Below are 17,420 nucleotides of genomic sequence, written 5' to 3' on the forward strand. Positions count from 1 at the left end.
ATAACTATATATAACTAGATATAACTAGATATAACTATATATAACTATATATAACTATATATAACTAGATGACTATATATAACTATATATAACTATATATAACTATATATAACTATATAACTAGATATAACTATATAACTAGATATAACTATATATAACTATATATAACTAGATATAACTAGATATAACTAGATGACTATATATAACTATATATAACTATATATAACTAGATATAACTAGATATAACTAGATATAACTAGATATAACTATATATAACTATATATAACTATATATAACTAGATGACTATATATAACTATATATAACTATATATAACTATATATAACTATATATAACTATATATGACTATATAACTATATATAACTATATATAACTATATATAACTATGTATAACTAGATGACTATATATAACTATATATAACTATATAACTATATATAACTATATAACTAGATATAACTATATAACTAGATAACTATTTAACTAGATATAACTATATATAACTAGATATAACTATATAACTAGATATAACTATATATAACTATACATAACTATATATAACTATATAACTAGATGACTATATATAACTATATATAACTAGATGACAATATATAACTATATATAACTAGATGACTATATATAACTAGATGACTATATATAACTATATAACTATATATAACTATATATAACTATATAACTATATATAAAATTATATAACTATATAACTATATATAACTATATATAACTATATATAACTATATATAACTATATAACTATATATAACTATATATAACTATATATAACTATTATATATAACTATACATAACTATATAACTATATAACTATATATAACTATATATAACTATATAACTATATATAACTAGATATAACTATATAACTAGACATAACTATATATAACTATATAACTATATATAACTATATATAACTATATATAACTATATAACTATATAACTATATATAACTAGATATAACTATATAACTATATATAACTATATAACTATATATAACTAGATATAACTATATAACTATATATAACTAGATATAACTATATAACTATATACATTTATATATAACTAGATAACTAGATGACTATATATAACTATATATAACTATATAACTAGATATAACTATATAACTATATATAACTATATAACTATATATAACTATATATAACTATATAACTATATATAACTAGATGACTATATATAACTATATAACTATATAACTAGATGACTAGATATAACTATTTATAACTATATAACTTTATAACTAGATATAACTATATAACTATATAACTAGATGACTATATATAACTATATATAACAATATAACTAGATATGACTATATATAACTATATAACTAGATGACTATATATAACTAGATAACTATATAACTATATATAACTAGATAACTTTATAACTATATATAACTAGATATAACTAGATATAACTATATAACTATATATAACTATATATAACTATATAACTAGATGACTATATATAACTATATATAACTATATAACTAGATATAACTATATAACTAGATATAACTATATAACTATATATAACTATATAACTATATATAACTAGATGACTATATATAACTATATAACTATATAACTAGATGAATAGATATAACTATATATAACTATATAACTTTAACTATATATAACTATATAACTAAATAACTAGATATAACTATATAACTATATATAACTATATAACTATATAACTAGATTGCTATATATAACTATATATAACTATATAACTAGATATAACTATATAACTATATATAACTATATAACTATATATAACTAGATAACTATATATAACTATATATAACTAGATATAACTAGATATAACTATATAACTAGATATAACTATATAACTAGATGACTATATATAACTATATATAACTAGATAACTATATAGCTATATATAACTAGATAACTATATAACTAGATATAACTATATAACTAGATATAACTAGATATAACTATATAACTAGATATAACTATATATAACTATATATAACTAGATATAACTATATATAACTATATACATTTATATATAACTAGATATAACTATATATGACTATATATAACTATATAACTATATACATTTATATATAACTAGATATAACTATATATGACTATATATAACTATATAACTATATATGACTATATATAACTATATAACTATATACATTTATATATACCTATATATAACTATATATAACTATATAACTATATAACTAGATATGACTATATATGACTATATATAACTATATAACTATATACATTTATATATAACTAGATATAACTATATATAACTATATAACTAGATATAACTATATAAATATATATAACTAGATATGACTATATATAACTAGATATAACTATCTAACTATATATAACTAGATATAACTATATAACTAGATATAACTAGATATAACTATATAACTAGATATAACTAGATATAACTATATAACTATATACATTTATATATAACTAGATATAACTATATATAACTATATATAACTATATAACTATATACATTTATATATAACTAGATATAACTAGATATAACTATATAACTAGATATAACTAGATATAACTAGATATAACTAGATATAACTATATGCATTTATATATAACTAGATATAACTATATATGACTATATATAACTATATATAACTATATAACTATATACATTTATATATAACTATATATAACTATATATAACTATATAACTATATATAACTAGATATAACTATATAACTAGATATAACTAGATATAACTATATAACTATATAACTATATATAACTATATAACTAGATATAACTATATATAACTATATATGACTATATATAACTAGATATAACTATATAACTATATATAACTAGATATAACTATATAACTAGATATAACTAGATATAACTAGATATAACTAGATATAACTAGATATAACTATATATATTTATATATATTTATATATAACTAGATATAACTAGATATAACTAGATATAACTAGATATAACTAAATATAACTAGATAACCATATATAACTATATAACTAGATATAACTATATACATTTATATGTAACTAGATATAACTATATAACTATATATAACTAGATATAACTATATAACTAGATATAACTAGATATAACTATATAACTAGATATAACTAGATATAACTATATACATTTATATATAACTAGATATAACTAGATATAACTATATATAACTATATAACTAGATATAACTAGATATAACTAGATATAACTAGATATAACTAGATATAACTATATAACTATATATAACTAGATATAACTATATAACTATATACATTTATATATAACTAGATAACTAGATGACTATATATGACTATATATAACTATATATAACTAGATATAACTATATAACTATATATAACTATATAACTATATATAACTATATGACTATATATAACTAGATGACTATATATAACTATATAACTATATAACTAGATGACTAGATATAACTATAACTATATAACTTTATAACTAGATATAACTAGATATAACTATATATAACTATATAACTATATAACTATATAACTAGATGACTATATATAACTATATATAACTATATAACTAGATATGACTATATATAACTAGATATAACTATATACAACTAGATAACTATATAACTATATATAACTAGATAAATATATAACTATATATAACTATATAACTAGATATAACTAGATATAACTAGATATAACTATATAACTAGATATAACTAGATATAACTATATAACTAGATGACTATATATAACTATATATAACTAGATAACTATATAACTAGATAACTATATAACTAGATATAACTATATAACTAGATATAACTAGATATAACTATATATAACTAGATATAACTAGATATAACTATATACATTTATATATAACTAGATATAACTATATATGACTATATATAACTATATAACTATATACATTTATATATAACTAGATATAACTATATATGACTATATATAACTATATAACTATAAATGACTATATATAACTATATAACTATATACATTTATATATACCTATATATAACTATATAACTAGATATGACTATATATGACTATATATAACTATATATAACTATATAACTATATACATTTATATATAACTAGATATAACTATATATAACTATATAACTAGATATAACTATATAAATATATATAACTAGATATAACTATATATGACTATATATAACTATATATAACTAGATATAACTATATATAACTAGATATAACTAGATATAACTATATAACTAGATATAACTAGATATAACTAGATATAACTATATAACTAGATATAACTAGATATAACTATATAACTATATACATTTATATATAACTAGATATAACTATATATGACTATATATAACTATATAACTATATACATTTATATATAACTAGATATAACTAGATATAACTATATAACTAGATATAACTAGATATAACTAGATATAACTAGATATAAATAGATAACTATATAACTAGATATAACTATATAACTATATACATTTATATATAACTAGATATAACTATATATGACTATATATAACTATATATAACTATATAACTATATACATTTATATATAACTATATATAACTATATATAACTAGATATAACTATATAACTAGATATAACTAGATATAACTAGATATAACTATATAACTATATATAACTATATAACTAGATATAACTATATATATTTATATATAACTATATATAACTAGATATAACTAGATATAACTAGATATAACTAGATAACTATATATAACTAGATATAACTATATACATTTATATATAACTAGATATAACTACATAACTATATATAACTAGATATAACTATATAACTAGATATAACTAGATATAACTATATAACTATATATAACTATATAACTAGATATAACTATATACATTTATATATAACTAGATATAACTATATATAACTATATAACTAGATATAACTAGATATAACTATATAACTATATATAACTAGATATAACTATATATTACTAGATATAACTATATATAACTAGATATAACTAGATATAACTAGATATAACTATATAACTATATAACTATATAACTATATATAACTATATAACTATATAACTTTATAACTAGATATAACTATATAATTTAAACCTGGAATCAACCACCAGAACACGAAGGGTACAGACTTTACTATTAGTATTATACCATTGTACTATAATATTACCATAGCATAGTACATTCCAGAAAAGGACTGTTTACATACATTATCTCCTCTAGAATACCATGTTTCTGGCTGCATTATCTCTTGTATTTATCTACTAGAATATCATGTTGCTGTCTGCATTATCTCTTGTGTTTATCTACTATAATACCATGTTTCTGTCTGCATTATCTCTTGTGTTTATCTCTACTAGAATATCATGTTGCTGTCTGAATCATCTCTTGTATTTATCTCTACTAGAATATCATGTTGCTGTCTGATTTATCTCCTGTGTTTATCTCTACTAGAATATCATGTTGCTGTCTGAATCATCTCTTGTATTTATCTCTACTAGAATATCATGTTGCTGTCTGCATTATCTCCTGTGTTTATCTCTACTAGAATACCATGTTGCTGTCTGATTTATCTCTTGTGTTTATCTCTACTAGAATATCATGTTGCTGTCTGATTTATCTCCTGTATTTATCTCTACTAGAATACCATGTTGCTGTCTGATTTATCTCTTGTGTTTATCTCTACTAGAATATCATGTTGCTGTCTGCATTATCTCCTGTGTTTATCTCTACTAGAATACCATGTTGCTGTCTGATTTATCTCCTGTATTTATCTCTACTAGAATACAATGTTTGTCTGCATTATCTCCTGTGTTTATCTCTACTAGAATATCATGTTGCTGTCTGAATCATCTCTTGTATTTATCTCTACTAGAATATCATGTTGCTGTCTGCATTATCTCCTGTGTTTATCTCTACTAGAATACCATGTTGCTGTCTGATTTATCTCTTGTGTTTATCTCTACTAGAATATCATGTTGCTGTCTGATTTATCTCCTGTATTTATCTCTACTAGAATACCATGTTGCTGTCTGATTTATCTCTTGTGTTTATCTCTACTAGAATATCATGTTGCTGTCTGCATTATCTCCTGTGTTTATCTCTACTAGAATATCATGTTGCTGTCTGATTTATCTCCTGTATTTATCTCTACTAGAATACCATGTTTGTCTGCATTATCTCCTGTGTTTATCTCTACTAGAATATCATGTTGCTGTCTGATTTATCTCTTGTATTTATCTACTAGAATACCATGTTTCTGTCTGATTTATCTCTTGTATTTATCTCTACTAGAATACAGTGGCTTGTGAAAGTATTCACCCCCGTGGCATTTTTCCTATTTTGTTGCCTTGTAACCTGGAATTAAAATAGATTTTTTGGGGGGTTTGTATCATTTGATTTACACAACATGCCTACCACTTTGAAGATGCTAAATATTTTTTAATGTGAAACAAACAGGAAATAAGACAAAAAAAAACTGAATATAAGCATGCATAACTATTCACCCGTCAAAAGTCAATACTGCAAGTCTCTTGGGGTATGTCTCTATAAGCTTGGCACATCTAGCCACTGGGATTTTTGCCCATTCTTCAAGGCTAAACTGCTCCAGCTCCTTCAAGTTGGATGTGTTCCGCTGGTGTACAGCAATCTTTAAGTCATACCACAGATTTTCAATTGGATTGAGGTCTGGGCTTTGACTAGGCCATTCCAAGACATTTAAATGTTTCCCCTTAAACCACCCGAGTGTTGCTTTAGCAGTATGCTTAGGGTCATTGTCTTTCTGGAAGGTAAACCTCCGTCCCAGTCTCAAATCTCTGGAAGACTTAAACAGGTTTCCCTCAAGAATTTCCCTGTATTTAGTGCCATCCATCATTCCTTCAATTCTAACCAGTTTCCCAGTCCCTGCCGATGAAAAACATCCCCACAGCATGATGCTGCCACCACCATGCTTCACTGTGGGGATGGTGTTCTCGGGGTGATGAGAGGTGTTGGGTTTGCGCCAGGCATTGCGTTTTCCTTGATGGCCAAAAAGCTACATTTTAGTCTCATCCAGAGTACATTTTTCCATATGTTTGGGGAGTCTCCTACATGCCTTTTGGCAAACACCAAATGTATTTGCTTATTTTTTTCTTTAAGCAATGGCTTTTTTCTGGCCACTCTTCTGTAAAGCCCAGCTCTGTGGAGTGTACGGCTTAAAGTGGTCCTATGGACAGATACTCCAATCTCTGCTGTGGAGCTTTGCAGCTCCCTTCAGGGTTATCTTTGGTCTCTTTGTTGCCTCTCTGATTAATGCCCTCCTTGCCTGGTGAGTTTTGGTGGGCGGCCCTCTCTTGGCAGGTTTGTTGTGGTGCCATATTCTTTCCATTTTTTAATAATGGATTTAATGGTGCTCCGTGGGATGTTCAATGTTTCGGATATTTTTTTAATAGTCCGAACCCTGATCTGTACTTCTCCACAACTTTGTCCCTGACCTGTTTGGAGAGCTGATGCTGCCACCACCATGTTTCACTGTGGGGATAGGGTTCTCGGGGTGATGAGAGGTATTGGGCTGTTTGGAGAGCTGATGCTGCCACCACCATGCTTCACTGTGGGGATGGTGTTCTCGGGGTGATGAGAGGTATTGGGCTGTTTGGAGAGCTGATGCTGCCACCACCATGCTTCACTGTGGGGATAGGGTTCTCGGGGTGATGAGAGGTATTGGGCTGTTTGGAGAGCTGATGCTGCCACCACCATGCTTCACTGTGGGGATGGTGTTCTCGGGGTGATGAGAGGTATTGGGCTGTTTGGAGAGCTGATGCTGCCACCACCATGCTTCACTGTGGGGATGGTGTTCTCGGGGTGATGAGAGGTGTTGGGCTGTTTGGAGAGCTGATGCTGCCACCACCATGCTTCACTGTGGGGATGGTGTTCTCGGGGTGATGAGAAGTATTGGGCTGTTTGGAGAGCTGATGCTGCCACCACCATGCTTCACTGTGGGGATGGTGTTCTCGGGGTGATGAGAGGTATTGGGCTGTTTGGAGAGCTGATGCTGCCACCACCATGCTTCACTGTGGGGATGGTGTTCTCGGGGTGATGAGAGGTATTGGGCTGTTTGGAGAGCTGATGCTGCCACCACCATGCTTCACTGTGGGGATGGTGTTCTCGGGGTGATGAGAGGTATTGGGCTGTTTGGAGAGCTGATGCTGCCACCACCATGCTTCACTGTGGGGATGGTGTTCTCGGGGTGATGAGAAGTGTTGGGCTGTTTGGAGAGCTGATGCTGCCACCCCCATGCTTCACTGTGGGGATGGTGTTCTCGGGGTGATGAGCGGTATTGGGCTGTTTGGAGAGCTGATGCTGCCACCACCATGCTTCACTGTGGGGATGGTGTTCTCGGGGTGATGAGAGGTATTGGGCTGTTTGGAGAGCTGATGCTGCCACCACCATGCTTCACTGTGGGGATGGTGTTCTCGGGGTGATGAGAGGTGTTGGGCTGTTTGGAGAGCTCCTTGGTCGTCATGGTGCCGCTTGCTTAATGAGGCCTTTAGGAACAGGTGTATATGCGTAGATCATGTGACAGATCATGTGACACTTAGATTGCACACAGGTGGACTTTATGTAACTCATTATGTGACTTCTGAAGGTAATTGGTTGCCAGATCTTATTTAGGGGCTTCATAGCGAAGGGGTGATTATATATGCACCAACAACAGGTGGACTTTATGTAACTAATTATGTGACTTATGAAGGTAATTGGTTGCCAGATCTTATTTAGGGGATTCATAGCGAGGGGGTGAATATATATGCACCAACAACTGGTGGACTTTATGTAACTAACTATGTGACTTCTGAAGGTAATTGGTTGCCAGATCTTATTTAGGGGCTTCATAGCGAGGGGGTGAATATATATGCACCAACAACTGGTGGACTTTATGTAACTAACTATGTGACTTCTGAAGGTAATTGGTTGCCAGATCTTATTTAGGGGCTTCATAGCGAGGGGGTGAATATATATGCACCAACAACTGGTGGACTTTATGTAACTAATTATGTGACTTCTGAAGGTAATTGGTTGCCAGATCTTATTTAGGGGCTTCATAGCGAGGGGGTGATTATATATGCACCAACAACAGGTGGACTTTATGTAACTAATTATGTGACTTCTGAAGGTAATTGGTTGCTAGATCTTATTTAGGGGCTTCATAGCGAGGGGGTGATTATATACGCACCAACAACAGGTGGACTTTATGTAACTAATTATGTGACTTCTGAAGGTAATTGGTTGCCAGATCTTATTTAGGGGCTTCATAGCGAGGGGGTGATTACATACGCACCAACAACTGCCTGAACAATTTAATAATTTTTTGAATTTCACTTCACCGATTTGAACTATTTTGTGTATGTCCATTATATGCAATCCAAATAAAAATCTATTTCAATTACAGGTTGTAATGTAACAAAATAGGAAAAATGCCAAAGGGAGTGAATACTTTTGCAAGGCACTGTATCATGTTGCTGTCTGAATCATCTCTTGATGGAGGCTCTCTGTCCTCTCAGCTCACTCTCTCTAGTCTCACTGCAGTCTGGAACAAAAAACACACACACACAGGGGTGTGGGAGAGAGGTTTACAACACAGGGGAGAGAGGTTTACAACACAGGGCGTGGGAGAGGTTTACAACACAGGGGAGAGAGGTTTACAACACAGGGGTGTGGGAGAGAGGTTTACAACACAGGGGAGAGAGGTTTACAACACAGGGCGTGGGAGAGGTTTACAACACAGGGGAGAGAGGTTTACAACACAGGGGAGAGAGGTTTACAACACAGGGGGTGGGAGAGAGGTTTACAACACAGGGGAGAGAGGTTTACAACACAGGGGGTGGGAGAGAGGTTTACAACACAGGGGAGAGAGGTTTACAACACAGGGCGTGGGAGAGGTTTACAACACAGGGGAGAGAGGTTTACAACACAGGGGAGAGAGGTTTACAACACAGTGGAGAGAGGTTTACAACACAGGGGAGAGAGGTTTACAACACAGGGGAGAGAGGTTTACAACACAGGGTGTGGGAGAGAGGATTACAACACAGGGGAGAGAGGTTTACAACACAGGGGAGAGAGGTTTACAACACAGGGGACAGAGGTTTACAACACAGGGGAGAGAGGTTTACAACACAGGGTCTGGGAGAGAGGTTTACAACACAGGGGAGAGAGGTTTACAACACAGGGGAGAGAGGTTTACAACACAGGGGAGAGAGGTTTACAACACAGGGAGAGAGGTTTACAACACAGGGGTCTGGGAGAGAGGTTTACCTCACAGGGGGTGGGAGAGAGGTTTACCTCACAGGGGAGAGAGGTTTACAACACAGGGGTCTGGGAGAGAGGTTTATCTCACAGGGGGTGGGAGAGAGGTTTACAACACAGGGGGTGGGAGAGGTTTACAACACAGGGGAGAGAGGTTTACAACACAGGGGAAAGAGGTTTACAACACAGGGGAGAGAGGTTTACAACACAGGGGAGAGAGGTTTACAACACAGGGGTCTGGGAGAGAGGTTTACAACACAGGGGAGAGAGGTTTACAACACAGGGGAGAGAGGTTTACAACACAGGGAGAGAGGTTTACAACACAGGGGAGAGAGGTTTACAACACAGGGGGTGGGAGAGAGGTTTACAACACAGGGAAGAGAGGTTTACAACACAGGGGAGAGAGGTTTACAACACAGGGAGAGAGGTTTACAACACAGGGGGTGGGAGAGAGGTTTACAACACAGGGGAGAGAGGTTTACAACACAGGGGTCTGGGAGAGAGGTTTACCTCACAGGGGAGAGAGGTTTACAACACAGGGGTCTGGGAGAGAGGTTTACCTCACAGGGGGTGGGAGAGAGGTTTACCTCACAGGGGAGAGAGGTTTACAACACAGGGGTCTGGGAGAGAGGTTTACCTCACAGGGGGTGGGAGAGAGGTTTACAACACAGGGGGTGGGAGAGAGGTTTACAACACAGGGGAGAGAGGTTTACAACACAGGGGAGAGAGGTTTACAACACAGGGGAGAGAGGTTTACAACACAGGGGAGAGAGGTTTACAACACAGGGGAGAGAGGTTTACAACACAGGGGAGTGGGAGAGAGGTTTACAACACAGGGGGTGGGAGAAAGGTTTACAACACAGGGGAGAGAGGTTTACAACACAGGGGAGAGAGGTTTACAACACAGGGGAGTGGGAGAGAGGTTTACAACACAGAGGAGAGAGGTTTACAACACAGGGGAGAGAGGTTTACAACACACGGGTCTGGGAGAGAGGTTTACAACACAGGGGAGAGAGGTTTACAGCACAGGGGTCTGGGAGAGAGGTTTACAACACAGGGGAGAGGGGTTTACAACACAGGGGAGAGAGGTTTACAACACAGGGGAGAGAGGTTTACAACACAGGGGAGAGAGGTTTACAACACAGGGGTGTGGGAGAGAGGTTTACAACACAGGGGGTGGGAGAGAGGTTTACAACACAGGGGAGAGAGAGAGAGGTTTACAACACAGGGGGGTGGGAGAGAGGTTTACAACACAGGGGAGAGAGGTTTACAACACAGGGGAGAGAGGTTTACAACACAGGGGAGAGAGGTTTACAACACAGGGGTCTGGGAGAGAGGTTTACAACACAGGGGAGAGAGGTTTACAACACAGGGGAGAGAGGTTTACATCACAGGGGTGAGAGGTTTACATCACAGGGGTGTGGGAGAGAGGTTTACAACACAGGGGTGTGGGAGAGAGGTTTACAACACAGGGGAGAGAGGTTTACAACACAGGGGAGAGAGGTTTGCAACACAGGGGAGAGAGGTTTACAACACAGGGGAGAGAGGTTTACAACACAGGGGAGAGAGGTTTACAACACAGGGGAGTGGGAGAGAGGTTTACAACACAGGGGAGAGAGGTTTACAACACAGGGGAGAGAGGTTTACAACACAGGGGTCTGGGAGAGAGGTTTACAACACAGGGGAGAGAGGTTTACAACACAGGGGAGAGAGGTTTACAACACAGGGGAGAGAGGTTTACAACACAGGGGAGAGGGGTTTACAACACAGGGGAGAGAGGTTTACAACACATGGGTCTGGGAGAGAGGTTTACAACACAGGGGTCTGGGAGAGAGGTTTACAACACAGGGGTCTGGGAGAGAGGTTTACAACACAGGGGAGAGAGGTTTACAACACAGGGGAGAGAGGTTTACAACACAGGGGAGAGAGGTTTACAACACAGGGGAGAGAGGTTTACAACACAGGGGAGAGAGGTTTACAACACAGGGGAGAGAGGTTTACAACACAGGGGAGAGAGGTTTACAACACAGGGGAGAGAGGTTTACAACACAGGGGAGAGAGGTTTACAACACAGGGGAGAGAGGTTTACAACACAGGGGTCTGAGAAAGAGGTTTACAACACAGGGGAGAGAGGTTTACAACACAGGGGAGAGAGGTTTACAACACAGGGGAGAGAGGTTTACAACACAGGGGTCTGGGAGAGAGGTTTAAAACACAGGGGAGAGAGGATTACAACACAGGGGAGAGAGGTTTAAAACACAGGGGAGAGAGGTTTACAACACAGAGGAGAGAGGTTTACAACACAGGGGAGAGAGGTTTACAACACAGGGGGTGGGAGAGAGGTTTACAACTCAGGGGAGAGAGGTTTACAACACAGGGGAGAGAGGTTTACAACACAGGGGAGTGGGAGAGAGGTTTACAACACAGAGGAGAGAGGTTTACAACACAGGGGAGAGAGGTTTACAGCACAGGGGTCTGGGAGAGAGGTTTACAACACAGGGGAGAGAGGTTTACAGCACAGGGGTCTGGGAGAGAGGTTTACAACACAGGGGAGAGAGGTTTACAACACAGGGAAGAGAGGTTTACAACACAGGGGTGTGGGAGAGAGGTTTACAACACTGGGGGTGGGAGAGAGGTTTACAACACAGGGGAGAGAGAGAGAGGTTTACAACACAGGGGGTCTGGGAGAGAGGTTTACAACACAGGGGAGAGAGGTTTACAACACAGGGGAGAGAGGTTTACAGCACAGGGGAGAGAGGTTTACAACACAGGGGCGTGGGAGAGAGGTTTACAACACAGGGGGTGGGAGAGAGGTTTACAACACAGGGGAGAGAGGTTTACAACACAGGGGAGAGAGGTTTACAACACAGGAAAGAGAGGTTTACAGCACAGGGGAGAGAGGTTTACAACACAGGGGAGAGAGGTTTACAACACAGGGGTCTGGGAGAGAGGTTTACAACACAGGGGAGAGAGGTTTACAACACAGGGGAGAGAGGTTTACATCACATGGGTGTGGGAGAGAGGTTTACAACACAGGGGTGTGGGAGAGAGGTTTACAACACAGGGGAGAGAGGTTTACAACACAGGGGAGAGAGGTTTACAACATAGGGGAGAGAGGTTTACAACACAGGGGAGAGAGGTTTACAACACAGGGGAGAGAGGTTTACAACACAGGGGAGAGAGGTTTACAACACAGGGGTCTGAGAGAGAGGTTTACAACACAGGGGAGAGAGGTTTACAACACAGGGGAGAGAGGTTTACAACACAGGGGCGTGGGAGAGAGGTTTACAACACAGGGGTCTGGGAGAGAGGTTTACAACACAGGGGTCTGGGAGAGAGGTTTACAACACAGGGGAGAGAGGTTTACAACACAGGGGAGAGAGGTTTACAACACAGGGGAGAGAGGTTTACAACACAGGGGTCTGGGAGAGAGGTTTACAGCACAGGGGTCTGGGAGAGAGGTTTACAACACAGGGAGAGAGAGAGAGGTTTACAACACAGGGGAGAGAGGTTTACAACACAGGGGAGAGAGGTTTACAACACAGGGGAGAGAGGTTTACAACACAGGGGAGAGAGGTTTACAACACAGGGCTCTGGGAGAGAGGTTTACAACACAGGGGTCTGAGAGAGAGGTTTACAACACAGGGGAGAGAGGTTTACAACACAGGGGAGAGAGGTTTACAACACAGGGGCGTGGGAGAGAGGTTTACAACACAGGGGTCTGGGAGAGAGGTTTACAACACAGGGGAGAGAGGTTTACAACACAGGGGAGAGAGGTTTACAACACAGGGGAGAGAGGTTTACAACACAGGGGAGAGAGGTTTACAACACAGGGGTCTGGGAGAGAGGTTTACAGCACAGGGGTCTGGGAGAGAGGTTTACAACACAGGGGAGAGAGGTTTACAACACAGGGGAGAGAGGTTTACAACACAATGATGGTGAAACTAACCTTAGCCAGAAAGCGTTTGACCGCTGGGTACGGACCAATCAGGTCCAGGAATGGAGGCATGAGCTTCCTGAAGCGTGTGGTCGTTAGGCCAACCAGGAAGGTTCCACGGTCGCTAAGGCGGATGTTGTCAGGGTAACCGGGCATATTGTTCATGATGACCTCCTTGGTGCCAGCCTTGGGGCCTTTCAGCCAATACCTACAGAGGTAGAGAGAGAGAAGAGATACCCTGAGTCATTCAAACAAAATGGAGGGAGGGAGGGAGGGAGAAAAGATACCCTGAGTCATTCAAACAAAAGGCTTTTCAGCCAGTCCCTGGAGGGAGGGAGGGAGGAGGGGAGAGAGAGAGAGGAAGGGAGGGAGGGAGAAGGAGAGAGAGAGAGAGGGAGGGAGGGAGGGAGGGAGAAGGAGAGGGAGGGAGGGAGGGAGGGAGGGAGAAGGAGAGGGAGGGAGGGAGAATGAGAGACCAATGATTGTCATAGAACAAAAGGCCTTTCTGTACGGTGAGGGTTCCTCCTGCTGATCAGCCACCTCTGATAACACAATGATATTTACATGTTAAAAGGAAAAACACAGGAAAGACAGTTACTATGGAAAACACTGCAGTGTGTGTGTGTGTGTGTGTGTGTGTGTGTGTGTGTGTGTGTGTGTGTGTGTGTGTGTGTGTGGTGTGTGGTGTGTGGTGTGTGGTGTGTGGTGTGTGTGTGTGTACCTGAGGACACACCCGATGCTGGTCTCAGCCAGCAGCAGGAAGCTCTCGTCAGGTGACAGGGCGATGCCATTGGGCATGTAGAGCCCATCCAGCAGGACACCCACGCGCCCTGACACAGGGTCAAAGGTCAGGAGACGACCCAGAGCGTTGGTCTCTATCACCTAGACGTTAGAGGTCAGGGGTTATAGAGCGTATAAAGAAGACGGGTGATTTCTAGGAACACAGAGCGCCAGACCTCTAGTTTGACGTGTCGTCGTCCCCAGCGAGAGGAGGAGTCGGTAAAGTAAATGATCCCAGTCTGAGAGGAGATCTCCAACCCGTTCAGGAACGCAAACGGAACCCCGTCAGCTCCTACAGCACAAAGAGATAACATAACATATAACATAAGACATAACTGGATGTACATTAGCCTCACAAACCTGACTTTTCCCATATTTTGTTGCTTTACAACCTCATTAAAACATTTATTTAATCAAAAAAATCCGCTCAATCTACACATAATACCCCATAATGATATCACAATACCCCATAATGACATCACAATACCCCATAATGACATCACAATACCCCATAATGACATCACAATACCCCATAATGACATCACAATACCCCATAATGACATCACAATACCCCATAATGACATCACAATACCTCATAATGACATCACAATACCCCATAATGACATCACAATACCCCATAATGACATCACAATACCCCATAATGACATCACAATACCCCATAATGACATCACAATACCCCATAATGACATCACAATACCCCATAATGACATCACAATACCTCATAATGACATCACAATACCTCATAATGACATCACAATACCCCATAATGATAAAAGCAAAAACATTTTTGATAATTTATTACAAATACAATATGGAAATATCACATTTACATAAGTATTCAGACCCTTTACTCAGTACTTTGTTGAAGCACCTTTGACAGCGATTACAGCCTTGAGTCTTCTTGGGAATGACGCTACAAGCTTGGCACACCTGTATTTGGGGAGTTTCTCCCATTCTTCTCTGCAGATCCTCTCAAGCTCTGTCGTTGGACGGTGAGCGTCACTGCACAGCTATTTTCAGGAGATTTGCTCCGTTCTGTACTTTGCTCAGTTCATCTTTCCCTCGATCCTGACTAGTCTCTCAGTCCCTGCCACTGAAAAACATCCCCACAGCATGATGCTGCCACCGCCATGCTTCATCATAGGGATGGTGACAGGTTTCCTCCAGACGTGACGCTTGGCATTCAGGCCAAAGAGTTCAATCTTGGTTTCATCAGACCAGAGAATCTTGTTTCTCATGGTCTGAGATTCCTTTAGGTGCCTTTTGGCAAACTCCAAGTGTACAGTGTCTTTTAGTGAGGAGTGGCTTCTGTGTGTCCACTCCTATAAAGGCCTGATTGGTGGAGTGCTGCAGAGATGGTTGTCCTTCTGGAAGGTTCTCCCATCTCCACAGAGGAACTCTGGAGCTCTGTCAGAGTGACCATCGGGTTCTTGGTCACCTCCCTGACCAAGGCCCTTTTCCCCCGATTGCTCAGTTTGGCCAGGCGACCAGCTCTATTGATGATCCTTGAGATGTTTCTACAACATGGTTGGAGTCCACCTGTGGTAAATTCAATTGATTGGACATGATTTGGAAAGCCACACACCTGTCTATATAAGGTCCCACAGTTGACAGTGCATGTCAGAGTAAAAACCAAGCCATGAGGTTGAAGGGATTGTCCGTAGTGCTCCGTGACAGGATTGTGTCGAGGCACAGATATGGGGAAGGGTACCAAAACATTTCTGCAGCATTGAAGGTCCAAGAACACATTGGCCTCCATCATTCTTAAATAGAAGAAGTTTGGAACCACCAATACTCTTCCTAGAGCTGGTCGCCTGGCCAAACTGAGCAATGGGGTATTGTGTCATTATGGAGTATTGTGATGTCATTATGGAGTATTGTGATGTCATTATGGAGTATTGTGATGTCATTATGGGGTATTGTGATGTCATTATGGAGTATTGTGTCATTATGGGGTATTGTGATGTCATTATGGAGCATTGTGTCATTATGGAGTATTGTGATGTCATTATGGGGTATTGTGATGTCATTATGGAGTATTGTGTCATTATGGGGTATTGTGATGTCATTATGGAGCATTGTGTCATTATGGAGTATTGTGATGTCATTATGGGGTATTGTGATGTCATTATGGAGTATTGTGATGTCATTATGGGGTATTGTGATGTCATTATGGGGTATTGTGATGTCATTATTATTGTGTGTAGATTGATGAGGAAATGTTTGTATTTAATCCATTTTAGAATAAGTG

General features: G+C 37.2%; 1 protein-coding gene across 2 annotated transcripts in view; it reads right to left on the reverse strand.

The window, feature by feature from the left end:
- zgc:194209 (uncharacterized protein LOC570908 homolog) overlaps window positions 1-17,420 on the reverse strand; it is a 60,238-nt gene that overhangs the window by 6,514 nt on the left and 36,304 nt on the right. Inside the window, exons 6-9 of one of the 2 annotated variants that reach the window (XM_055905593.1) lie at window positions 15,325-15,440; window positions 15,090-15,250; window positions 14,381-14,576; window positions 8,718-9,715 (exon numbers count right to left, since the gene is read on the reverse strand). In XM_055905593.1, the coding sequence (XP_055761568.1) occupies window positions 9,686-9,715; window positions 14,381-14,576; window positions 15,090-15,250; window positions 15,325-15,440 (503 nt within the window). In that variant the 3' untranslated portion in view covers window positions 8,718-9,685. Of the gene's footprint in view, window positions 1-8,717; window positions 9,716-14,380; window positions 14,577-15,089; window positions 15,251-15,324; window positions 15,441-17,420 lie in introns of those variants that run through there. The other variant, XM_055905592.1, reaches the window with a different exon arrangement.

Source organism: Salvelinus fontinalis, chromosome 39 (genome assembly GCF_029448725.1).
Source record: "Salvelinus fontinalis isolate EN_2023a chromosome 39, ASM2944872v1, whole genome shotgun sequence".
NCBI classification, from domain to species: domain Eukaryota; kingdom Metazoa; phylum Chordata; class Actinopteri; order Salmoniformes; family Salmonidae; genus Salvelinus; species Salvelinus fontinalis.